This window comes from Oryctolagus cuniculus, chromosome 1 (assembly GCF_964237555.1).
Source record: "Oryctolagus cuniculus chromosome 1, mOryCun1.1, whole genome shotgun sequence".
NCBI lineage: Eukaryota > Metazoa > Chordata > Mammalia > Lagomorpha > Leporidae > Oryctolagus > Oryctolagus cuniculus.
In genome coordinates, this window is record NC_091432.1 from 144966268 (window position 1) to 144992622 (window position 26355).

The 26355-nt window shown below is 46.6% G+C and overlaps 1 protein-coding gene across 6 annotated transcripts in view; it reads right to left on the reverse strand.

Moving 5' to 3' along the window:
* Positions 1 to 13343, reverse strand: part of LOC100357796 (putative serine protease 47) — a 45845-nt gene extending 32502 nt beyond the window's left edge. For 5 of the 6 annotated variants that reach the window (XR_007924670.2, XR_007924669.2, XR_007924665.2 and 2 more), the window contains exons 1-4: positions 10611 to 13343; positions 9611 to 9773; positions 7492 to 7769; positions 5077 to 5240 (exon numbers count right to left, since the gene is read on the reverse strand). Coding sequence is in view for 2 of the 6 variants with exons in the window: in XM_070049952.1 (XP_069906053.1) it covers positions 5077 to 5240; positions 7492 to 7769; positions 9611 to 9773; positions 10611 to 10953 (948 nt within the window). In the remaining 4 variants the exon portion in view is untranslated. The remainder of the gene's footprint in view (positions 1 to 5076; positions 5241 to 7491; positions 7770 to 9610; positions 9774 to 10610) is intronic. The other variant, XM_002708295.4, reaches the window with a different exon arrangement.
* Positions 13344 to 26355: the final 13012 nt, after the last annotated feature.

Consider the following 26355-nt stretch of genomic DNA (forward strand, 5'->3'; position numbering starts at 1 on the left):
CTTGGGAAACTCAGGTAGACAGGAAAAGCACCTGCCCCAGGGCACTTACACCAACCAAGGAGCAGAACTTTTATATCAATGGTCACAGAAAGTCTCCCCAGCCACAACAGGAAAAAGGAAGCAGAACTGGACTGTGCCAGACCCATGGAAAGAGGATGCAGTTGGCACAAACAAGAAGGGAAAGGGAGGGGTGCACCAAGAAGGAGGGGGCCACTGAAGACCAGAGGCTTCCTACAGGTCAGTCCGACACTAGGCATGGGAAACCCAGCTGGTAGGCACCAGGTAGGTGTCGCTCCCCGTCTTCGTGGAGGAACGACACAGGACCCTGCGCTGTTCTTTTGTCTGCTCGGCCCTCCCCGGGTTTGCTGCTGGTTCTTCCCGGGTTGGCTGCCATCCCTTCCACCTCCGTGGAAGGGCGGTTCCCCCTGGCCACTTTCCCCACTTCCGCAGGGGAGCGGCACACCGCCAGCCGGCTCTCTCGGGGGCTGCACAGGTGTTCCTTCAGATAGATGTTCCTGGTGCATGTTGTCTCTCTCCTCCTTTATAGTCCTCTTCCACCAATCCCAACTCTGCTACCCACACGCCGAGTACGCTGCTCTCCTCCAATCAGGAGTAAGTCCTACAGTTTATTGGTTGAACTGGAGGCAGCTGTGTAGAAGCTGCTTCTCCCTTCTCAGCGCCATATTGTGGGAGAGCAGATGCATAGAATAAGTCTTAATTCCAGTAACTTAGTCTAGTCCGAGTTGCTCCCCACAGGTAGGGATGAGACCAATCAGACACCGGCACAGAGGAAAAGGTTAAGAGGCCATTGACAGGGAGAGAAAAGGGACACTGTGGTCACTTGATGGCCACCGCACTGTCCTCTTCCCCATCCCTGGGATTTGTGAATACACCACCTCGTGTGGGAGAAGAGACTCTGCACGTGGGATGGGGCCAAGGATTTTGAAAGCAGACAATGACCCTGGAGTAGGATGATGGGACCCATTCAACCCCATCATTGTTATTTGGGAAACAGGAAGGCAGGGGCTCGGAGGCAGAAAAGATATGAGAGCAGAAGCAGAGGCTGGATGGACGTGCTTTGAGAACAGAGGAAGGGGCTGTGGGGCAGGGCACGCAGCTGCCCTGAGGAGCTGGACAAGGCGGGAAGCAGAATCCCCACGACAGCCTCACTAGGAACAAGGGTGCCCACACCTCGATTTTGAACTTTGGCCTCCAGACCTGTAAGTCACTCAGTGTCAGCTGCTTCAGCCTCCAGGTCTGTGGTGACTTGTTACTGCGTGTGGGGGAATTCACACTCAGAGTCCTGCAAGTGGGACTGAGTCTTGGCTGCCCCTGCTGCTTTCCTCGGTGGCTCCCCTACCCTGAGTGCCCTAGCCCTCCTCACACGGTGCCACCACCCAGCTGTGAGGGCAGCGGGAGGCCTGACTGCACAGTGGTCACGGTCTGCTGTCTACTCCAGTCCTCGGCAACTAATGCATAGGAACCACTTGGTCACAAACACCACACTGGATTCTGGGCCAGTGGCAGAAGCACTGAAGGGAAACTCCTCAAGGCCACTGAGGAGCTCCAAGAAGACAGAGGAAGTCCCAATTCTCAGGACCCCATGCAGAGGGAGATTTGTTTGCATTAATGTAGACATAGGAAACTGTGTGTGTGTGTGTGTGTGTGTGTGTGTATGTGTGTGTGTGTGTGAAAGAGAGAGAGAGCACAAGCAATGGGTCATCACCGTGATTCCCACTATGGGTACAGGGACAGGTCTGAGACAGGCACTAAGAACAAGTGCAGCTCAGACACGGGGAGATGGACAAGATCTGGAACTGGAGCGCCAACACTTGTTAAGCAATGTGCTTACTTTTCTGTAGGAACCTTAAGACGTGGAGGCTGGAAGCAAGCCCATTTCCAGGTGAGGAAACGTGGCTAAGGTCACAGTGCAGGCGGATGACCGATTACAGACTGCAGCCTGGCCTGTCCTGGCCCACAGTGTGAGCACTGAGTCACCCCACAGCACGTCTCTCCTCAGAGCTGTTTGGCACTCTGGGTAGGGCGGGTGCAATTTAGGGCAGAGCAGGGAGCCCTGGGGAGGAGGTGGGGACCAGGTCAGGCAGGGGAGGAATCCTGAGGGTTCTCAGAGACAGGCAGTGGTGACGGATGGGGTAAATAAAGAAGGAGGGAGGGCAGGGGTGTTTGCCTGGACTCTCAGGAGTCCAGCTCAGCGGTTTCCCTGGCCTAGGGAAGGAACAACAGGAGGGGAGGGTTGTGGGTGCATGACGGTGTGCCCATCAGGTGCACAGTCAAGGGCACTGGCCCTGAGACACCACGACATGGCCTTTTCAGGAGAAGGCAGGTGCAGGGCCACGCTGGAGAGGAGGTCCAGGCCCTAGCACTGCACTCAGCAGGCCCCTTGCTCTACCTGTGGGTGAAGCAGACTCTCAGGAGGTGGGCCAGGTGAGACAGCCTGAAAGAAGCAATGAGGGGGCACTGTGGTGTAGCAGGTAAAGCCATCACCTGCAGCGCTGGCATCCAGTATGGGCACTGGTTCAAGTCCCAGCTGCTCCACTTCCTATCCAGTTCTCTAATATGGCCTGGGAAAGCAGCAGAAGATGGCCCAAATTCTTGGGCCCCTGCACCTGCGTGGGAGACCTGGAAGAGGCTCCTGGCTCCTGGTTTCAGATTGGCACAGCTCTGGCCATTGCAGCCAATTGGGAAGTGAACCAGCGGATGGAAGACCTCTCTTTGTGTGTGTGTGTGTGTGTGTGTGTGTGTGTGTAACTCTTTCAAGTAAAATAAATAAATCTTTTTAAAAAAGAAGAAGAAGAAGAAGAAGCAATGAGGGGTGTAGGGACATGGAATCAACAGACCTGGAACCTCCTCCCACCAGGAGGGGCAGGGAGCTGAGGGCTCCCCTTCCAGCTCATCCCCTTCACTGAACAAAAATGAGAACTGAATTGCCAATGAGCCATTCCCACTGCCAGGGTGACTCAGTGCTCAGAACGGGGCAAGAAACCCCAGCCTCTAGGTTTCAATCTGTCATTCTGCTAACATGATGATCTTAGCTAAGTGTATTCAGTTTCAAAACCCTGTCAAAATTAGGTGCTATGAACTAGGTGATTTGGAAATAAGAGAAACTGCTTCTCATGGCTCTGGAAGCTGGAAGTGAAAACATTGAGGTGTTGTCAATGTCGTGCTGCCTCTGAAGGCTACTGGAGGACCTCCCCCACCTCTTCCTGCTTCTCTTGATCTTTGATGTTTCCTGGCTTCTAGCTGCATCACTCCAACCTCTGCCCATGTCTCCATGTGTGCCTCTATGGATGCTCTTTTATTTTTTAATTGCTGTATTTATATTGATGTGAAAGGCAGAGAGGGAGAGGGAGAGAGACAGAGACAGAGAATGACAGAAAGACATCTTCCATCCATTGGTTCACTCCCCTAAAACTCTAGAAAACTAGGGATGGGCCAGGCTGAAGGTAGATTATGGGAACTGAATCTGGGTCTCTCACATGAGCGGCACGGACTCAACTACTTCAGCCATCACTGCTGCCTCTCAGGGCACACATTAACAGGAAGCTGGAATGACAATCAAACCTAGGCACTCTGATATGGGATGTGGGCACCCCAAGTGACCTCGTAACCAGTGTATGATGTGCCTGCCCCTGCCCTCTCTTCCCATAAGGGCTTCAGTCATTGAACTTAGGGGCCACAATAAAGGTGGTTTTGTCCTGAGATTCTTGATGAAATACTTCTATGAAGACCCAGTTTTCAAATGAGGTCGCATTCTGAGGTTCTCAGTGGACCCACCACAAGATCCTTTCAACAACCATGTGAGGGAGGCTCCAGAATCCCCCACTACAGAAGACAATGCCAGCTCGGAAGACCACGAGAACCCACAGTGCAAGCCCAGGGGACAGAATACAGTCTTTGATCCCAGGCCCCTAAGATTTCTCCACACACACTGCCATGTATAGAACAGCTCAGGAGACTGGACCACATGGTCACCATAGCTGGGCCCAGACTGTAGCACTCACTTCTGCCTACTCACTTTCTGTCTCTGGGCCTTAGTTTTTACAGACAGCCCATACATCTAACAGTGGAGTTATATCCAGAAAACACAAAGAGCTGCCACAAGAAAAATCAGATAACTCCTTGGAAAAATAAGAGCTTTAGAAAAATCTGGAAGGGAAATTTCACAGAAGACATCCAATGAAAATAAAGTTTATTAGTCATCAGGAAAATGCAAGTTAAAATCGTAAATTATCATATACTCCCAAAAATGGCCAAAATGAGAAAAGATGGAAAATGCCAAGTGTTGGAGAACACACGGCCTCTCGTTCAGGGCTGTGTGCTAAGCTGAGAGGAAGGCAAACACACACCCCTTTCCATCCAGCAAGGCTTTCTCATGGCCAAATAGGAAATGCACCATGGAAGAAACAACGCTCATCTGTGCTACAAAGACAAATACAAAATGTGCATAGCTCTGCTGCTCAAAATATGGCCAACTTAAAGACTATTCAAATAGCCCCCAAGCATGGAAGTGGTCATAGAATTCATTCTCACAGCAGCACACAATCGAGCAATGAGAATGAATGCATCATAACCATATGTACGTCATGTGGGAATCTCACAAATGTAACATTAAGACACAAGAGTGCCAGCTGTACATTCCATTGCTATGAAGTAGGATCTAACTGGAGGTGTTTGAAGTGATATTGGTGGATACCCTTGAACATCAAGACAATAGGTTATGAAGTGGGGCTTCTGGGGGTGCTGGCAACACGTTTTGTGAGTGTGGGAAAGGTTATCAAACTACACACTTACAAACCACATATTCGTTTTGTTATGTCATACTTCCATAAGAAGTTTAAAATCTGCCATGAAAATGGATGCTGTTTGCGGGAACTTCCAGCAGGTGCGCTCTTGCTGGGATGAGCCCAGGAAGGGGTTACTCGGGGGGGAAACCGCTGAGGAATGGAGCCCGAGGAAGACATGCAGAGGGAAGGAAACTTGGAGGGCAGGGGTCCTCACAAGGAGAGCAGATGAAACAGAGACCCCTCGGGGAAGAACAGAAGGGGCCTTACTCACACGGCAGATGGACTTTGCTGTCGAGGAGTTCCCCACGCAGACCATCTCTTCATGTATGTAGTACTTGTCTGAGTCAGTTCTCTGCCCATAGAGTAAGTTACATAACCTGTTCTCAAGGAGGCCCACCTCACTCTCCTGGAGATTGAAAGGAGGTGAAAGACGCTCTGCCAAAAAAAAAAAAAAAAAAAAAAAAGCACAGGCGGTCAGTGACGTGTGCTGAGGCTTCACCAAGTCACCCTGACCTACCCTCCTCTGAGCCACACCCTTTCCGACTGCTCACCGTGACCCTCACACAGGGATCTCCTCATAACATTGCTTAAAAACCGCCTCACTCTCCCACCCATCCTTGAAGCTCTTCTCCTATCTCTCTAACCTTTCCAGCGTCTCATCCAATTCCCTTCCCCTCTCTTAACACCTCCTCTAAATCCCACCACACACGGCCCATTCAGTGAGGATTAGCAACCATTCACTGACCCACTCATCCTCTCATCAATCACCCAATTCCTTCCCCATCCAATGCTAACCTTTCTTCCACCTCTTCATCCACCATCAGCCCCCACCCTCTCATTTACACCTCCAACCATTGACATATCCATCTTCTTTCACATCACCAGTTATTCTCTTATGCTTCCATCCATGTGCCTGTCCATACAACCTTGCATCAATTTCTCCATCACTCACCCACCAATCTGCCCCTCCACCAGTCAACACATCCAACCATACTACCCATCCATCCACTCACCCATCCTTTTATCCATACCTCTTCCCACCAAAACCTCACACATACACACACACATACGTGACCCACCTCTCCACTCACTCAATCATCTATTCATCTATCCACATGAGAAGCATCTTTGGGGCACTAATGATAGACGGGAACATTTTTAGGTCAGACAGTAAGCATGTAAAACATACATTGTATTATTTTACATCTATTAAGTGGTATGAAGAAAATAAAATGTGGAGATGTGATAACTGGAGATACTCATTTTAGCTCAAGGATTAACAAAAACCCCTCAGCAGAGGATCTGGATTATAAAATAAAGAAGAAACTAATTCTGCAAACATTGGAGGAGAGGGAAAGTTAGGCCAGTAAAGCAACAAAGCTGGAGACACTGAGATGGGAATGGGGTTGGCATATTGATGAAACAAGAGGGCCCTGTGACAGGGATGGGGTGCAAGAGGGGTGTGATAGGAGAGGATGGATCAGGGTGCTGACAGCATGCAAGGCTTACAGCCAACGTAGGAAGTGTGGGTTTTATTCTAAGTGTAAATGAGAAGGTAGTGGAGAGTAGGGAACAGGGAACAATGGGGACTTCTGTTTGAAAAGTAAGACTCTGTTACATCTGTGTGGATGCTGAGAGACTGGTCCAGGAGCTGCAAGCCAGAAATGATGGACTACCCTGGCAGGGAGGTAGCAGTCAGAGGAGTACCTACATGGTTCCACAGCCCTGGGTGAGGACTGGGATATTAAAACAGGTGTGCTCACCAGGGATCATCCTCCCCTCAAGGATAAACCTCTGTGTGTGTGTCTGTGTGTGTGTGTGTGCATGTGTATGATGAGGGAGGGTTGTCATCTGATTAGGGAGTGCTTCTGATTATCAGGCTATGGCAGGATCCAGCCCAAGCACCACTCAATGAAGACAAGTTCTGTCCAAAGACCTGTAGCATCTCTTTTGAGAAACACTATAGCAAATTATGATGCTATACAGAGTTACAAGGATATGTTCTAATCCACATTACTATTATATCTAAGCATTTTCCCAAAGAATAAACACTCATTCGTTAATAAACTCTGCTACCCATAAGACTTTGTGGACATTTCTCTTCCTTCAATCAATCAAGCAAACAACCAAAACTGTCTCCTCTGTTCAGTTCACCTAACAAGACTATGAAGCAGACAGCCAACGCAGGTTAGAAGAGCAAGGCAAGGTTGAGAGGGGTTAAACATTCCAAGGTCTTGATCATTTTAACTATGTCATGATGCCTCATAGGACAGGATACTTTCTTTCCACTTTTCCCCCCAACACCTTCTACAACAAGGGAAAAGCAAGGTGTTTGGTGGTGACCCGGAATGGGCGAGAGGCAGCAAGTCATCTCAGATCCATGACTGATTAAAACATTGAATGTATGACAACAAAGATTAGGATTCTTGATTGCAGTGGTACAAGATTCCTGGACTTCCAGAGCCTGCGTCCAGGGTTTCTGAAGGCCAGAAGGACCCTCCCTGGTTCAGTCCTCATCTTACGGGTCATGGAATTGATGCTCCGAGTGCGAACATCCAGCAGCTTCCGAAGCCAGCATGGGCCTCCTGGTGGGGCTGAACTATTCCTGCTTTATTCCCTGCACCACACTCACCTCTTTCCTGCTCACTCCCCTCCCACAGCCTCCCGCCTCCTCACACCCACTCACTCTCCTCAGTGAGCATTCCCCAGCCAGTTATCCAACAGGATGTGAGACTGGACAGCTGCACATCTGGGGCTGGGAGGCAGACAGGGACAATGGAGGAGGTGAAGTTCACAGGCAGGTGCAGCTGCAACATTGCAATGTCACTCCCAAACGAGTGAAGCTTCTCAAAGTCTGGGTGCGTGAGGATCCTGCTCACGGACATCTTCTGGGTGTGCTGGGTTTGCTGGTACAGCTGGGTGTTTCCCAACAGAATCTTATAGTCCCCAAGAGCCTTCGATTTGCTGGAGGAGGAAGGCCATCATCACCATCATCTCCGAGTTTGGGTCCAGCATGCTCTTTCTGCACCTTCTCACCGCCCACACCTCTATGTGTCCCTGTACCCCACCATTACACTAAGCAGCTTGTGTCTCCTTTCATAGCTGTCAGGAGCTTTCTTTCTCAGGCTCAATGGATTGTTTTTAAATTTTTTTTTATTTACCCGAAAGTCAGAGCCACAGAGAGGGAGAGACAGAGAGATCCTCCACCCACTGGTTCACTCCCCAAGTGGTCCAACAGCCAGGGCTGAACCAGGCTGAAGCCAGGAGCTAGGAACCTCATCCAGGTCTCCCATGTAGGTGGTAGGGGCCCAAGCACTTGGGCCACCCTCTGCTGCCTTCCCCAGGCCCCTAGCAGGGAGCTGAATTGGACGTGAAGCAGCCGGGACACAAACCAGCTCTCATACAGGATGCTGGAGTTGCAGGCAGCAGCTTTACCTGCTGTGCCACAGCACCAGCCCCCTGATGGATGCATTACAATCTCAGCACATAAGGTTTCCCACCAACACTCTAAAATCAGGGGAGTATACAATGCAGGCGCTGGAAGGGGCCTTCACAGGTTCATCAAATCAAGCCCTTTTATTTTATACACAGTAGCTCTGCCCCAACCCCCACTCCAGGGTGGCCCTTCCAAAGCTCCCTAACACCCACCTGCTGGCCAACCCTTCCTGCCCCCTGCCAGAGCTACTTCTCCACTTGGAGGTAAAGACTCATGTAGGATTTGTGAAATGTGCAGAGCATGAAGGCTGCTCTCCTTGCTCCTCAACATACGGATGAACCACGCCACTGGGGTGGCTTTGTTCTCACAGCTCGTCCACCTGGAAGGCTCCCTCACACTCCACACACCCAGCCCTTCCTTCTGGCAGCCCTGCAGACCCTCAGCCCTCCCCCAGAGTCCGTGGCTTGGGCTGGGATGTCCCCATCCCCCTGGATCCCTCCATATCTGTCTAGAATCAGAGCAGAGTCAGGCAAAAATCAGGCTCCCCACTGTCCACACTGTTCTCCAGGTCAGGGAGGCCCACACCTCCCAATCGTGCATCCTGGCACACGGGGACAGTGGAACCCATGTCACCTCCCAGGCACTCAGTTCATAGAAGTGACAAAAGAATGGCCCAGCTGCAGGCTTTCCGTGGCTGCTGCCTTGAGCGTGACCCACAAGGGTGTAGGCGATGGTAAGGAAATGCTCTGGACTTCTGATGGCCAAGACGAGCATGGCCACTGCTCTGAGGGCCCACATGGGTTGGGAACAGACACAGGGGCTGGGGTTTCTGCTGGAGATGAGCACAACGGATGAGCGGGAGGCTCATGGAGGGGGCGGTGGGGAGAAGAGAGCAGAGGGAACTGTGGGTCAGAGGCCGACACAGTGCAGGTTGTTTGGCATCTGGCTGCTCAGAAACAAGGCATTGTGGCATAGGGATTAAGCCAGAGACTGTGACGTGGGCATCCAGATGGGCACCAGCTCAAGTCTCGCCTGCTCCACTTCTGATCCAGCTCCCTGCTAAGGCACCTGGAAAAGCAATGGAAGTTGGCCCAAGTGTGTGGTCCCCCGCACCCCCATGGGAGACCTGGATGAAGCTGCTGGATCCTGGCTTTGGCCTGGCCCAGTCCCAGGGTTTACAGCCATTTGGGAGTGAACCAGTGGACAGAAGATCTCTCTGTGTCTCTCCCTCTCTAACCCTGCCTTCCAAATAAATATATACTTTTAAAAGAGAACAAAGCTCAGAGGACAAAGGTATGGGACCCCTGCCCGTGCTCTCCTCCCCCTCTTTCTTCTCCCTCCCCTTGGGGCCCCATGGAGGAGGACTCACTTCAGGAAGCAGTGGGCAGCAGAAAGCAGCCAGCGGCTATCAATGAGGACGGCTCCGCAGAGGTGCACGCTGTGGTAGAGCAGGCTGGCCTGCCATGGCCACCGGGCAGCCGCCGCGTCTTGGCCACCATACAGCTTTCCTGCCATCTTGTGTTTCCCACACACTGCAGAGACACCCCACCCCCACCCCCCATTAGAGACACTGGACTGCTCATGAATGCCACTCTCCAGAGGCGACCTCTCCCCAGTTTCACAGGTGGAAAGACCATGGCCGGCAACAACTTCCGTAACCAAAATGACCGAGGGCTGCCGCCACCTCCACACTCGGGGGTGCTGTCAGAGACCAGGTGGCCCAGGCGCTGAGCAAGCTCTGTGGGAATGAGGACCCAGGGGCACGGGGATGCTGGGGCAAGAGTAAAAGTGCAGCCACAGCAGTCCCTGCTTAGAGGTCTGCAAGGGCTGCTGGGCTGGGGGTCGGGCCCAGGACTTCACTCCCTCCATGCTTCCTTTGAAGGTCACACACACAGTGAAGGCCTCACAGGCTGTGAGCCATACTGGCTCAAGACCACGGCTTCTCAGCTGCTGTTCCCCCTCCATCCTGCCCCAGCATCCCAGGAAGGCAGGCCTGCAAGCAGGAGTCTGTGATGCCCAGTGACCTGGGGAAAGTGGCTCTACTTCTCTGAACCCACAAGGCTAAATGGATGGCCTGGGGCTAGTGGGGAAACACTTTGCTCAGATGTTCACACCAGGGAGGGGAGCCGTGCGCCAGACCCCTCAGTGGCCATGCCCTTCTCCCTGGTCTCTGCTGTCCAGGCCTCAGTGGGGACACAGGGGACCCCTGGGCCCACCTCCTCAGGGCCCTGAGTAGCCCTCTGGGAGCTTTCTCTCCACCCACCCCAGGGCCAGGTCTCGGCCATTTTTCCAGTTCTGGGGTTCCACCCCGGGTATCGGGGGCCTCCCATCCAAGAAAGGTCTCCTCCAGAGTGGGGAGCCCGACTCACCTCTGCTGATGTCATCTCGGGGACTACCTGTTTGGGAGGGGCCAGAGCGGACATTTCGGGTGTCCTCTGGTGCTGGCTCCGCCCCCCAGGCTTCAAACGGACCTTGGGCCCCGCCCACAGAGCCCTGGGGCCCACCGGCTGCCAACTCCCCACCGTTCTCTGTCCCTTGGCTTCCCCTTGTAGTATCTGAAGCCCGTGGGAGGCCAGGGGCCCCCGGCTGCCGGGTAGCAGCGGCCTTGGCGCTCAGGAGAGGCAGCGGAAGCAGCAACAGCAGCAGTGACCAGAGCAGGGACCCTGGTCGCCTTCGGGAGCGCGCAGCTCCTGCGTCTGTCCTGGATGCCATGCCGGGACATGGAGGGTGGTGAGCAGGGCCTGACCCCACTGTGACCCCGCCATGACCCCGATCCCGGGGAGGACCTCAGCCCACCCTGACCTCAGCGCTGCATAGGCCCTGACCCTAGCCTGAGACCAGGACGGTCCTGAAGGTTACTGAGGGAAGCCCTGACCTCATGTCCAGACAGACCCTAACCCCAGGCCCTGAGCCCTCCCATGCCCAGACTCCAACCCAATCCCATCAAATCCCAAATATTTTAGAGTGTAGAAGACACTCCGTCTTTTTCGAATGCGTGGTTTCTCCACAGAGTGGCGGGAAGGGAGAAGAATCAAGTTTCATGGGCATGCTCCTAGATGCTACCCCAGATGCGATGTCCTGAATTATTTCTTTAGGAGTGAGAGTCTGTCATTTTACAGTCACTCCTCATCACTAGACTGGCAACTTCAGTCTGCAGGGAAAGGAAGGTGTTCACCTGAGTTAAGGGAACTGACTGCACACCCGAAACACTAGAATGTCAATTTAATCATCGCTGTTGTTATTAACGACACTGGGGGTCACACAGCCTTACTTCTTCTTTAAGAATTTATAGCTCAAAACTTTTAAAAATTGTTCTGAGAGTGGCAAACTTTACCAGCATTAATAAGAATTTATATTTTGGATATAAATCCAAAAGACACGGCTCAAAGAGATGCCTGATCCACCATGCTTACAGCAGCACTGCTCACAATTGCCAGGATATGAAATCAACCAAGGTGTCCATCATCAGATAAATGGATAAATATGGAGACTGGAAGAAGAACTGATAAATATTGTAAAAAGAGTCATAAGATTGGCCGTGAAGCTTAGGTGAATACAATGAGGGCCATAATAAATGAATTCAGATTGTGATCTCTATGAAGGCTCTACTGAGATTTCTACAATAGGCATATGATAACACTAATTTTGACTCCGTGAAGCGGATCCCTGAGGGAGATACAGATTTGAATAGTTTAGGGATTTAGGTGAGGAAAGAGCCATGGAGTGGATAAAAAATCAAAAGAAAGCATGTTAAAGAAAATTAGAGATCATAATAAAGGTATTAAATAAGAAAAAGGAGCCCATAAGATACTGAGGACTGCCAGAAATAAATTTAAACCATAAAGAGATTAAACCAGGTAACCATATAAGATTTCTTGTTAACATCTTAAAACCATTAGTTGTGGGGCCAGCACTATGGCGTAGCAGGTAAAGCCACCGTCTGCAGTGCTGGCATCCCATAACGGCACTGGTTCTAGTCCTGGCTGCTCCTCTTCTGATCCAGCTCTCTGCCCTGGCCTGAGAAAGCAGTGGAAGATGCCCCAAGTGCTTGGGCCCCCTGCACCCACGTGGGAGACTGGGAAGAGGCTCCTGGCTCCCTGTTCGGATTGGCCCAGCCAACTGGGGATGGAAGACTTCCCTCCCTCCCTCCCTCCCTCCCTCTCTCTCTCTCTCTCTCTCTGTCTGCCTCTCTCTAAACTCTGCCTTTCAAATAAATAAATAAATTTTTTTAAAAAAAGCAGTATTGGCATCTTCTTTACAGGCCATAAAATTCATTCATCACAAGTGAGCAAGTTAATGATTATATTAAGTTTACAGAATTGTGTAAGAGTCATCAAATTTGCAGTTAATCTCCCCTCTTTACCTTACCCCTAGATAACCCAGATGGATCTCCTTCATATCTCTCTGAATTTGTGTTTTCTGAACATTTCATATGAATAGAAACATGCAGTACATAGGTTTGCATGTCTGGATTATTCCATAATGTTTTTTGAAGTTCATATATACTGTCTCACATGGCATTATTTTAAGCCCTCTTATTCCATTGCAAGATTGTGACTCAGTTTTTGAGTTTTTGTATTCTAGGATGTTTCACATTTTGTCTATATTTACCAGTTGATGGATATGTATTTTTGTAGTTTGATTATTATGAACAATGCTGATATAAATATTTTTGTACAAGTCTCTGTGAACATAGAAGTATGTTTTTATTTCTCTTAGGGAGAGTCCTGGAACTGAAACTAATGGATCATATGCTAAGTATATGATTAACATTTTGTAAATTTCCAAACTATTTTCCAAATAGTGTATCACTGTACATTTCCACGACCATGTACAAAGATTCCACTTTTTTACACTCCTTCCTAATATTGGTGTAATCTCTTAGATTTCTTCTAAAAACTAAAAATAGTCCTGCCATATGACCCAGCAATCCCACAACTGGGTATATATCCAAAATACATGAAATCACTGACTCAAAGTGATGCCTGATCTACCATGCTTATAGCAGCACTGTTCACAATTGCCAGAATACAGAATCAACCAAGGTGCCCATCATCAGATAAATGGATAAAGAAAATGTAATACACATATATTATATATATATATATATATATATATATATATATATATATTGGAATACTATTCAACCATTAAAAAGATTAAAATCCTGTCATTTGCAGGAAAATTGGTAGAACTGCAGGACATCATGTTGAATGAAATAAAGATAAAAAGGTAAATATTTATGTTCTCTCTCATGTGAGGAAGCTAAGAAAACTCAATCCAAGCACAGAATATTGATTGCCAGCGCCGCGGTTCACTAGGCTAATCCTCCGCCTTGCAGCGCCGGCACTCCGGGTTCTAGTCCTGGTTGGGGCGCCGGATTCTGTCCCGGTTGCCCCTCTTCCAGGCCAGCTCTCTGCTGTGGCCAGGGAGTGCAGTGGAGGATGGCCCAAGTGCTTGGGCCCTGCACCCCATGGGAGACCAGGATAAGTACCTGGCTCCTGCCATCAGATCAGCATGGTGCGCCGGCCACAGTGGCCATTGGAGGGTGAACCAACAGCAAAGGAAGACCTTTTTCGCTCTCTCTTTCTCTCTCACTGTCCACTCTGCCTGTCAAAAAAAAAAAAGAATATTGATTACTAGAGTAGGAAGCACAGGAGGAATAAAAGGAGTTTCAATTTTAAAAAAATAGGGGATGTTGGGTGTAGTTCATTGATTGTGATAAATACACTAATATGAGATTTTAATAATAGGACAAGCGAGATGAGAGGCATATGGAGATTCTTTGTATTACTACTTCACAATTTTTGTTTTGTAAATTCAAAATTTTCTGAAAAAAAATTCTCAAAAACCCATTGGCTATTAGCACATTTTTTTCTACAGTTTATCATTTTTTTCTTGTATGGATCCTACTTCTAATGTCATACCTAAGAAGTCACGAAGATTTTTTTGCCATGTTTTCTTTGAGAAGTTTTAAGGGATAGCTGCTAGGATTAGGTCTATAATCAATTTTAGTTAATTTTTGTATTATGGTTTTTTTTTATTTTATTTCTGAATATTCACCTGTCTCAGCACCATTTGTTGGTTATAAAAATAAAAGACTAGCCTTTCTGCCACTGAATTATTGGAATATTTGTTGAAAATCAATCAACAACAACATGTAAGGAATTATATCTGAACTTCCGGTACTGTCCCATTGAATTATATGTCTATCCATGTGTTAGAAACCTAAAATCTGGACAAACAGTAAATTTTGAAATAAGGTAGTGAAAGTTCCCCATCTGTACTCTTTTCAAAACTTTTTAGGTTGTTTTAGGTCCATAACTTTTTTTGTAAACTTCAGAATCAGCATGTCAATTTCTATCCCAAAACTGCTGGGACTTTGACAGGTTATGAACTGGATTTATAGATTAATTTGAGAAGAATTTCCATCAGTAATATCAAGTCACTAATCCATGTACAAGGAAGATTTCCCCATTTATTGATCTCTAATTTTTATCAGGTACATTTTTAAATTTTCAGTGAACAAATTTTGAATTTTGCTTACATTGATTTCTAAATACTTGACATTTTTCGTTCTATTGTGAACAAAATTATCTTCGTTGATTTTATTTTTTAGATTTATTTATATTATGTGAAAGGCAGTGTGACAGACAGAGGGAGAGACAGAGAAACAGAATGATCTTTCATCACCTGAGTCAACCCCCAAAGTCCCACACAGCCAGAGGTTGGCCAGGCCAAAGCCAGGAGCCAGGAACTACATCTGGGTGTCCTATATGGGTGGCAGGAACCCATGTGAGCCATCATCCACTGTCTCCCAGGTGCATTAGCAGGATACTGGGTCAAAAGCAGCAAGTAGCCAGGACTTGAACTGGGTATTCCAATATGGGATGTGGTCATCCCAGGTGGCAGCTTAGCCTGCTTACAATGTAATGCACCCCCTGTTAATTTTATTTTCATTTCTTTGACTGCTAGTACACAGAAATATAATTGATTTTTGCATGTAATATTTTTCCCATGACCTTGATAAACTTTGTTTATGAGTTCTACTCTTATTTGGTGGGTTCATTCTGATTTTTCTACATATAGGATCATGTTCTTTTTTTCTTTTTAAGTCTTTTTATTAGCATATATATCAACTTGATATTTTCACTGAGTTTGGTGATCGTACAAAATTAAGTTCATTCAAACCAATTTAAATATCTTAAATGTGGCTTATTTTAGGAAAAGCAAAAGAAAGTATACAATCTTTGGAGATCAATAAAAGAGGAAGAAAGATAATTAATTTTTAAGAACTTATTTGCGGGGGTGGAGCCAAGATGTCGGAATAGTGAGGGCGCACACCGATAGTCCGGGAAAATTTAGTTTAATAAAAGGGGAGTTACGGTAGCCTCAGAAAAAAGAACCAGGAAAATATTGCAGAGGAAACTCTTCTGGATCGAGTGGCTGTGAATCGGAGGACCTACTGGGAGAACAAGGTCACCCACTGCTTGGAAGCCGAGCCGCGGGACCGAGCCGCGGAAGCCGCAGGGTCTGCGCGCCAGTGCTCGAAGGGGAGTGCATGCCACACAGACAACAGCGGGGAGACTTGGGACGTCCAGGGCTCCGAGTCCACACATTGGCGCTGGAAGGGTGTGGGGAGCAAACCGGACTAGACTGAGTTACTGGAATTAAGACTTATTCTATGCATCTGCTCTCCCACAATATGGCGTTGGGAGAGAAGTAAACAGCTTCCGCACAGCTGCCTCCAGTTCAACTAATAAACTGTAGGACTTGCTCCTGATTGGAGGAGAGCAGCGTACTCGGCATGTGGCGAGCAGCGTACTCGGCGAGTTGGGATTGGCGGAGGAGGACTATAAAGGAGGAGAGAGACGGTATGCACCAGGAACATCTAAGGGGAACATCTAGCTGAAGGAACACCCGTGCAGCCCCCGAGAAAGCCGGCCGGCGGTGTGCCGCTCCCCTGCGGAAGTGGGGAATGTGGCTAGGGGGAACTGCCCTTCCACGGAGGTGGAAGGGATAGTAGCCAACCCGGGAAGAACCAGCAGCAAACCCGGGGAGGGCCGAGCAGACAGAAAGAACAGCGCAGGGTTCAGTGTCGTTCCTCCACGAAGAGGGGGAGCGACATAATGGTGCCGTGACTCGGATATGAAGCCTAGCCAGGGTTTAGTGTCGTTCCTCCGTGAAGAGGGGGAGCGACATAATGGTGCCGTGACTCGGATAAGAAGCATAGGCAGGGTTCAGTGTCGTTCCTCCACGAAGAGGGGGAGCGACATAATGGTGCCGTGACTCGGATAGCAAACTTAGGAGGGAAGAAATGACTCGGATAGGAAACCTAGGTCGGATAGCAAACTTAAGAGGGAAGAAACGGGAAGAACTGGGAAAATACCGGAGAGAGAGACTAGCAAACAGCCTAGGGAAAAGCCGGATGAAAAGGGTGCCGGAAGAAGCTATTGAAAGCCTAGGCATAGATTCGGATACAGACTACGGGGGGAAGCTGGGAGAAATCTCTAAGGTCGAAAGCGAAAGTGAAAGCTAGAACAAACAGACTCGGATGCGGACTGTGGGGAGAGGCCAGGAGAAATGAGGGAGGAGTATTGTTGGAGGAAAGCTTGGGGAAACATACCGGGTGGAGAAAAATGTTAGGGAAATTGAAGCCGCGGGGGGCAGGCCGAGGCGGACACGAAAGCCACTTTGGGATTCTCAAGTTAGCCCGGGAATAGGGGGCGAAAAGTTGAAACCAGAAGCTGAAACGTAAGCCAGATTGGGATCCGTCTGATTAGCCCGGGGAGCAAAGGACGGGAAGCCAGATCGTGGGGCGGAGACGTATGCTGGGTTGAATTCGCCAGGCTAGCCCGGGGAACTTAGATTGAATGCTAGTGGCGGACACGTAAGCTACGCTGGGTGACTCGCGGAGGCTGCTGCACGCAGACAGAGCGTGCGGGGCTCAAGTAGATAGGGAACGGGGCTGGCGCGAGGCCGTGGTGCAGACGCGAAGGGCGTGGAGACGGCGGAGCGCGCAAAGCCAAGCCGCGCAAAGCCGAGGCGCGGGCTGAAGCGGCTCAGAGCCGGCGGGGCGAGGCGCCGGGAAGCTGCGCGGAGCCGTGAAGCTGCCGGCAGGGCGAGGCGCCGGGAAGCTGCAGGGATAAGAGAAACAGAAGTTTAGAAGCAAAGTGAGAGAAATAGGAATGCTGGAAGATAGAAGTAAAATGGGAGAAATAGGAATGCCCGGAGATAGAGAAATAGAGAAATAGAAAGACCTCCCTACAACACTGCAATGTGAGAGCTTGGATTCGGTCTGCCTGATTAAGTGAGGCGATGAGCACGATGAGCACCTGCGGCGGCTAGCAGCTTATGCGCCGCAGGTCACCGAAGACAGGCACGAATTAACATCAGTAAGGCCTCCCCACAAAAAGGCAATGAGAAGGCTTGGATTCGGTTTGCCTGATAGAGCTTGTAAGCCCCTGCAGGCAGAGCAGAGCATGCGCTGCAGGGCACCGAACACAGGCACGCATCAGCGCCTAAAAACCTCCTCACAACATGGCGAAGAGAGGACCCGGATTCGGTTTGCCTGATTGATAGGACTTGTAAGAGCCTGTGGCAACTCTAGCAAGTAGAGCAGAGTGTGTGCCGCGGGACACCGAAGACAGGCGCGTATCAACACCAAAAATAAAAAGAAAGGGGGATCTGTGGGGAGCAAACCGGACTAGACTGAGTTACTGGAATTAAGACTTATTCTATGCATCTGCTCTCCCACAATATGGCGTTGGGAGAGAAGTAAACAGCTTCCGCACAGCTGCCTCCAGTTCAACTAATAAACTGTAGGACTTGCTCCTGATTGGAGGAGAGCAGCGTACTCGGCGTGTGGCGAGCAGCGTACTCGGCGAGTTGGGATTGGCGGAGGAGGACTATAAAGGAGGAGAGAGACGGTATGCACCAGGAACATCTAAGGGGAACATCTAGCTGAAGGAACACCCGTGCAGCCCCCGAGAAAGCCGGCCGGCAGTGTGCCGCTCCCCTGCGAAAGTGGGGAATGTGGCTAGGGGGAACTGCCCTTCCACGGAGGTGGAAGGGATAGTAGCCAACCCGGGAAGAACCAGCAGCAAACCCGGGGAGGGCCGAGCAGACAGAAAGAACAGCGCAGGGTTCAGTGTCGTTCCTCCACGAAGAGGGGGAGCGACAGAAGGGGAGGTGAGCTCAATAACCCGAGACATTGGTGGGGAAACGGGGGTCAGAATCTAGAGGGGGGCCGGAAAGTGCAGCAAACTCACTACCGGAAAGAAGGAAAAAAAAAGCTTGGGGATTTCTCTTCCCCCTAACCTTGCAAAGGTTGCAAGGCTGCAAGGCTTGAAGAATTCGCAAGAGACAAAGAGCAGGCCCCCTCTCTGGATTTACATATCAACGGGGAAGAGCTAAGGAACTGAGTCACTACAATTCAGTAGCCTAGGCAACCCAGTGGGAGTCCAGAGGAGCCTAAACAGACTCTGTGGGTAGAAGCCAGAGACTGGAAGCGAAATACCATCAATTCTGCAAAGCCTTGCCGTGCGGTGTTACTTACCCCCTGAATAAATAAAATAAATAAATACATAAAAAGAGAGAGATTTACCACGCATAACCTGAGGGTGTCACCTTTGCACACCCTTAACCAGGAAGAACCAAGCAGAGCTCTCAGGCCGCACCCATCTCAAGCCTCCAAGGCTCCTCCAACAGCAGGCAGTCCACTTAACACGGACATAGTATAAAATAAAAAAAAAAAAAAACGCACAGTGACGCAAGAAGAATTAACCATGCCAAGTAACAAACACAGAAATCGAGGGAACAAGATCAACGATGACACTATGATGCCTCCAAATAAACAAAACACCCCAAACCAAGATTATGAAGATGATGGGATAGAAGAAATGCAAGATACGGATTTCAAAAAATTTATGATAAGAACATTTAGAAGTTTTCAAAAGCAAATCCTTGAACTACAGAAATCCTTATTGGACAAGATTGAAAATCTCTCTCGTGAAAATGAAATTTTAAGGAAGAATCAAAATGAAACTCAGAAACTAGTAGAACAGGAAAGTGTGATAGTGAAGAGAAATCAAAATGAAATGAAGAGCTCAATAGATCAAATGACAAACACATTAGAAAGCCTTAAAAACAGAATGGGTGAAGCAGAAGAGAGAATATCGGACTTGGAAGACAGAGAACAGGAAAACATACAGTCAAACCAAAGAAAAGAAGAGGAAATTAGAAATCTAAAAAATATTGTTGGGAATCTACAGGATACTATTAAAAAAACCAACATTCGGGTTCTAGGAGTTCCTGAAGGAATGGAGAGAGAGAAAGGATTGGAAGGCCTTTTTAGTGAGATACTAGCAGAGAACTTTCCAGGTTTGGAGAAGGACAGAGACAGCCTAGTACAGGAAGCTCATAGAACCCCCAATAAACATGACCAAAAGAGATCCTCACCACGACACATGGTAATTAAACTTACCACAGTGAAACATAAAGAAAAGATCCTAAAATGTGCAAGAGAGAAACGTCAGATTACTCTCAGAGGATCTCCAATCAGACTCACAGCTGACTTCTCATCAGAAACACTACAGGCTAGGAGGGAATGGCGAGACATAGCACAGGTGCTAAGAGAGAAAAATTGCCAGCCCAGAATATTATATCCTGCCAAGCTCTCATTTGTGAATGAAGGTGAAATAAAGACCTTTCATAGCAAACAGAAATTGAAAGACTTTGTGGCCACTCGTCCAGCCCTGCAAAAGATACTTAAAGATGTGCTACACTCAGAAACACAGAAACACGGCCATCAATATGAAAGAAGGGAAAGGAAGAACACCTACCTGTAAAAGAGCATGGGAAGCTCAAAGCATATACTAGAAAATATTTCCGGGAAAATGGCAGGGTAAAGTCACTACGTATCAATAGTCACATTGAACATTAATGGTCTGAATTCTTCAGTTAAAAGACACCGTTTGGCTGACTGGCTCAAAGAACACAACCCAACTATTTGTTGCCTACAAGAAACACATCTCTCTAACAAAGAGGCACGCAGACTGAAAGTGAAAGGTTGGAAAAAGATATTCCATGCCAACAGAAACCAAAAAAAAGCAGGTGTAGCCATATTAATATCAGACAAAATAAACTATAATACAAAAACTGTTAAGAGAGACAAAGAGGGACACTATATAATGATTAAGGGTTCAATTCAACAGGAAGATGTAACTATTATAAATGTATATGCACCTAATTACAGGGCACCAGTCTATTTAAAAGATATGTTAAGGGACTTAAAGGGAGATTTAGATTCCAATACAATAGTACTGGGGAACTTCAATACTCCACTCTCAGAAATAGACAGATCATCCGGACAGAAGATCAACAAGGAAACAGCAGATCTAATCGACACTATTGCCCAAATGGATCTAACAGATATCTACAGAACATTCAACCCTACATCTACAGACTTCACATTCTTCTCAGCAGTGCATGGAACCTTCTCTAGGATTGATCACATACTAGGCCATAAAGCAAGTCTCCGCAAATTTAAAAGAATTAGAATCATACCATGCAGCTTCTCAGACCACAGCGGGATGAAGCTGGAAATTGGCAACTCAGGAAACCCCAGAAAGTATGCAAACACATGGAGATTGAACAACATGCTCCTGAATGAACACTGGGTCATTCAAGAAATCAAAAGAGAAATCAAAAACTTTCTGGAAGTAAATGAAGACAACAATACAACATATCAAAACTTATGGAATACAGCAAAAGCAGTATTGAGAGGCAAATTTATAGAAATAGGTGCCTACATCAAGAAATTGGAAAGGTACCAAATAAATGAGCTTTCAGCGCATCTTAAGGACCTAGAAAAACTGCAGCAAACCAAACCCAAATCTAGTAGGAGAAGAGAAATAATTAAAACCACAGAAGAAATTAACAGGATTGAATCCAAAAAAAACACTACAAAAAATCAGCCAAGCGAGAAGCTGGTTTTTTGAAAAAATAAACAAAATTGACACCCCATTGGCCCAACTAACCAAAAAAAGAAGAGAAAAGACCCAAATCAATAAAATCAGAGATGAAAAAGGAAACGTAACAACAGACACCACAGAAATAAAAAGAATCATCAGAAATTACTACAAGGACCTGTATGCCAGCAAACAGGAAAACCTATCAGAAATGGATAGATTCCTGGACACATGCAATCTACCAAAATTGAACCATGAAGACATAGAAAACCTAAATAGACCCATAACTGAAACAGAAATTGAAACAGTAATTAAGGCCCTCCCAACAAAGAAAAGCCCAGGACCAGATGGATTCACTGCTGAATTCTACCAGACATTTAAAGAAGAACTAACTCCAATTCTCAACCCAAACATCTACAGCCAACTTATATTTGACCAAGGATCTAAAACCAATTCCTGGAGCAAGGACAGTCTATTCAATAAATGGTGCTGGGAAAACTGGATTTCCACGTGCAGAAGCATGAAGCAAGACCCCTACCTTACACCTTACACAAAAATCCACTCAACATGGATTAAAGACCTAAATCTTCGTCCTGACACCATTAAGTTATTAGAGAACATTGGAGAAACCCTTCAAGATATTGGCACAGGCAAAGAATTTCTGGAAAAGACCCGGGAGGTACAGGCAGTCAAAGCCAAAATCAACTATTGGGATTGCATCAAATTGAGAAGTTTCTGTACTGCAAAAGAAACAGTCAGGAGAATGAAGAGACAACCAACAGAATGGGAAAAAATATTTGCAAACTATGCAACAGATAAAGGGTTAATAACCAGAATCTACAAAGAGATCAAGAAACTCCACAAAAACAAAACCAACAACCCACTTAAGAGATGGGCCAAGGACCTCAATAGACATTTTTCAAAAGAGGAAATCCAAATGGCCAACAGGCACATGAAAAAATGTTCAAGGTCACTAGCAATCAGGGAAATGCAAATCAAAACCACAATGAGGTTTCACCTCACCCCGGTTAGAATGGCTCACATACAGAAATCTACCAACAACAGATGCTGGCGAGGATGTGGGGGAAAAGGGACACTAACCCACTGTTGGTGGGAATGCAAACTGGTCAAGCCACTATGGAAGTCAGTCTGGAGATTCCTCAGAAACCTGAAGATAACCCTACCGTTCGACCCAGCCATCCCACTCCTTGGAATTTACCCAAAGGAGTTTAAATTGACAAACAAAAAAGCGGTCTACACCCTAATGTTTATTGCAGCACAATTCACAATAGCCAAGACCTGGAACCAACCTAAATGCCCATCAACGGTAGACTGGATAAAGAAATTATGGGATATGTATTCTTTAGAATACTATACCGCAGTCAAAAACAATGAAATCCGGTCACTTGCAACAAAATGGAGGAATCTGGAACACATCATGCTGAGTGAAATAAGCCAGTCCCAAAGGGACAAATACCATATGTTCTCCCTGATCGGTGACAACTGACTGAACACCAAAAAGGAAACCTCCTGAAGTGAAATGGACACTATGAGAAATGGTGACTTGATCAGCATAGCCCGGACTGTTAATGAACAACTTAATACATTATCCCTCTTAGTATTTTTTTTTCTGTTCTACTTAATATGACTGGTTTAATTCTGTAATTATCACACAGTTATTCTTAAGTGTTGAAAATTAACTGAAATGTGATCCCTGTTAAACATAAGAGTGGGAATAAGAGAGGGAAGAGATGTATAATTTGGGACATGCTCAAGCTGACTTGCCCCAAATGGTAGAGTTGGAAACATACCAGGGGATTCCAATTCAATCCCATCAAGGTGGCATGTACCAATGCCATCTCACTATTCCAAGTGATCAATTTCAGTTCACAATTGATCATAATGAAAGGACTAAGTGTCAAAGGGAGCACATAAACAAGTCTAGTACCTGCTAACACTAACCGATAGAATAAATAAAGGGGAGAGTGATCCAACATGGGAAGTGAGATACTCAGCAGACTCATAGAATGGCAGATGTCCTAAATAGCACTCTGGCCTCAGAATCAGCCCTAAAGGCATTCAGATCTGGCTGAAAAGCCCATGAGAGTATTTCAGGCATGGAAAGCCAAGACACTCTGGCAAAAAGATCTCTGTGAGTGAGATCCCAGTGGAAAGAACAGGTCTTCAAAGAAGGAGGTACCTTTCTCTGAAGGGAGGAGAGAACCTCCACTTTGACTATGACCTTGTCTAAACAAGATAAGAGTTGGAGAACTCAAGGGGCTTCCATAGCCTTGGAAACTCATGACTGGTGCATAGGGAGATTACTGATGCCATAAACAGGAGTGTCAATTTGTAAAGTCAACAACAGGAGTCACGGTGCACTTACTCCTCATGTAGGATCTCTGTCCTTAATGTGCTGTACATTGAGGCTTAATGCTATAACGAGTACTCAAACAGTATATTTCACTTTGTGTTTCTATGGGGGTGCAAACTGTTGAAATCTTTACTTAATGTATACTAAACTGATCTTCTGTATAAAAAAAAAAAGAAGAAGAAATTATCAATTCCCAACTTGACTCTCACTGGGATTAAACATGACAATAGGTCTGATCTGATTTCATCATCATTTAAAAAATCATCTATTATTTTTAACTTTATGTTTCTGTGTGGGAGCAAACTGTTGAAATACTTACTTAATGTATACTAAGCTGATCTTCTGTATATTAAGATAATTGAAAATGAATCTTGATGTGAATGGAAGGGGAGAGGGAGTGGGAAAGGGGAGGGTTGTGGGTGGGAGGGACGGTATGGGGGGGAAGCCATTGTAATCCATAAGCCGTACTTTGGAAATTTATATTCATTAAATAAAAGTTAAAAAAAGAACTTATTTGCATTCCATAAGCATCAATATATTTTAAGGGGCCAGTGCTGTGGCACAGTGAGTAAGGCAATTGCCTGCAGTGCTGGTGTCCCCTACGAGCACTGGTTCAAGTCCCAGCTGCTCCACTTCCAATCCAGCTCCCTTGTATGGCCTGAGAAAGCAGTAAAAAGTGATCCAAATTCTTGGGCCCCTGCATCCATATGGGAGACCTGGAAGAAGCTCCTGGCTCCTGGCTTTGGATTGGCCCAGCTCCGGCCTTTGCGGCCATTTGGGGAATAAACCAATAGATGGAAGACCTCTCTCTCTCTCCCTCCCTCCCTCCCTCTGTGTGTGTGTGTGTGTGTGTGTGCCTCTCTGTAACTCTGCCTTTCAAATAAATAAATCTTAAAATATATATTTTTAAAGATTTATTTTATTTATTTGAAAGAGTTACAGAGAGAAGTAGAGACAGAGAGAGGTCTTCCATCCATTGGTTCACTCTCTAGATGGCTACAATAGCTGGAACTGTGCTGATCCAAAGCCTAGATTCAGGAGCTTCTTCCAGATCTCCCATGTGGGTTCAGGGGCCTAAGGACTTGGGCCATCTTCTACTGCTTTCCCAGGCCACAGCAGAGAGCTGGATCAGAAAAGGTGCAGCCAGGACTAGAACTGGTACCTATATGGGATGCCAGCACTTCAGGCCAGGGTGCTAACCTGCTGTGCCACAGCACTGGCGCTGAACAAAAAAATATATGTTTTAAATAATAAAATTATATTTCAGGTATATCACTTATATTTGGATATTTATTTATTACCTAGAAATATTTATTTAAGGTAACTAATTTCATGAGTTTCATATATCCAAATTTAGGAACACAGTGATTCTTCCCACCCTGCACTCCTTCCCACCTCTACTCCCATTCTTCTTCCTCTTACCTCTCCTATTCAATTATTATTTTTTACAAAGATCTATTTTCAATTAACTTTATACTCATAACATTAACCCTACACTAAGTAAATAATTAAAAAACAGTATAAAAAAAACTGTTCCTCAACAGTCAAGACAAGTGCTTTTAAAAAATAATCACATCTCAAACTGTCAATTCCACTTCTATAGATTACCTTTTGGGTACTGTTTTAGTGACCACAGATCAGGGAGGACATATGCTATTTGTCTTTTTTAGGAACTGCTTACTTCACTAAGTATAATGATTTCCAGTTACATTCATTTTGTTGAAAATGACAGGATTTCATTTTTTACCACTGTGTAGTATCCCACAGTGTACATATATAATTTCTTTATCCAGTCTTCAGTTGACAGACATCTGGGTTGATTCCATATCTTAGCTGTTGTGAACTGAGCTACGATAAAGATGGGGGTATAGGTAATTCTTTCATATGCTGATTTCATTTCCTTTGGTTAACTTCCTAGAAGTGGGATAGATGGGTCATATGGTAGGTCCATATTCAGATTTCTGAGGTATCTCCATACTATCTTCCACAGTGGCTGTACCAGTTTACAGTCCCACCAACAGTGGATTAGGGTACCTTTTTCCCCTTATCAGCACTTGTTCGTTGATTTCTGTATGAAAGCCATTCTAACCGGGGTGAGGTAAACCTCATGTGGTTTTGATTTGCATTTCCCTGATGGCTAGTGATCCTGAGCATTTTTAATATGTCTGTGGCCATGTGAATTTCCTCTTTTGAAAATGCCACTTCAAGTCCTTTGCCCACTTGAATTTCTTGAGCTCTTTACAGATTCTGGATATTAATCTTTTATTATTTACATACTTTGCAAATATTTACTCCCATTCTGTGGGTTACGTCTTCACTTTGCTGAGTGTTTATTTTGCAGTGCAGAAGCTTCTCAATTTGATGTAATCCCATTTGTCAATTATGGCTTTGATTGCCTGTGCTTCTGGGGTCTATTCCAAGAAGTCTTTGCCTGTGATAATGTCTTGCAGGGTTTCTCTAATAATTTGATGGTATCAGGTCATAGATTTAGGTCTTTTATCCATTTTGAGTGGATTTTTGTGTAAGGTGTAAGGCAGGGGTCTCCCTTCTTATTTCTGCATGGAAGGGCAGGATCAGGTCTTCTGTGAATAAAAGTTCTACTTCTTCTACTCCTTGTCAAATGAATTTAATTTCTTTTATCCTTCCTTGGTCGCTATAACAATTACAATGTGCATCTTAGTTTACTTCAATCTCTTACGACTTTTCATTCTTCCTCACTCTATTATCCCTCTCTCCCCTCTCATACTTTTTCCTTCTTTACATTTTTAG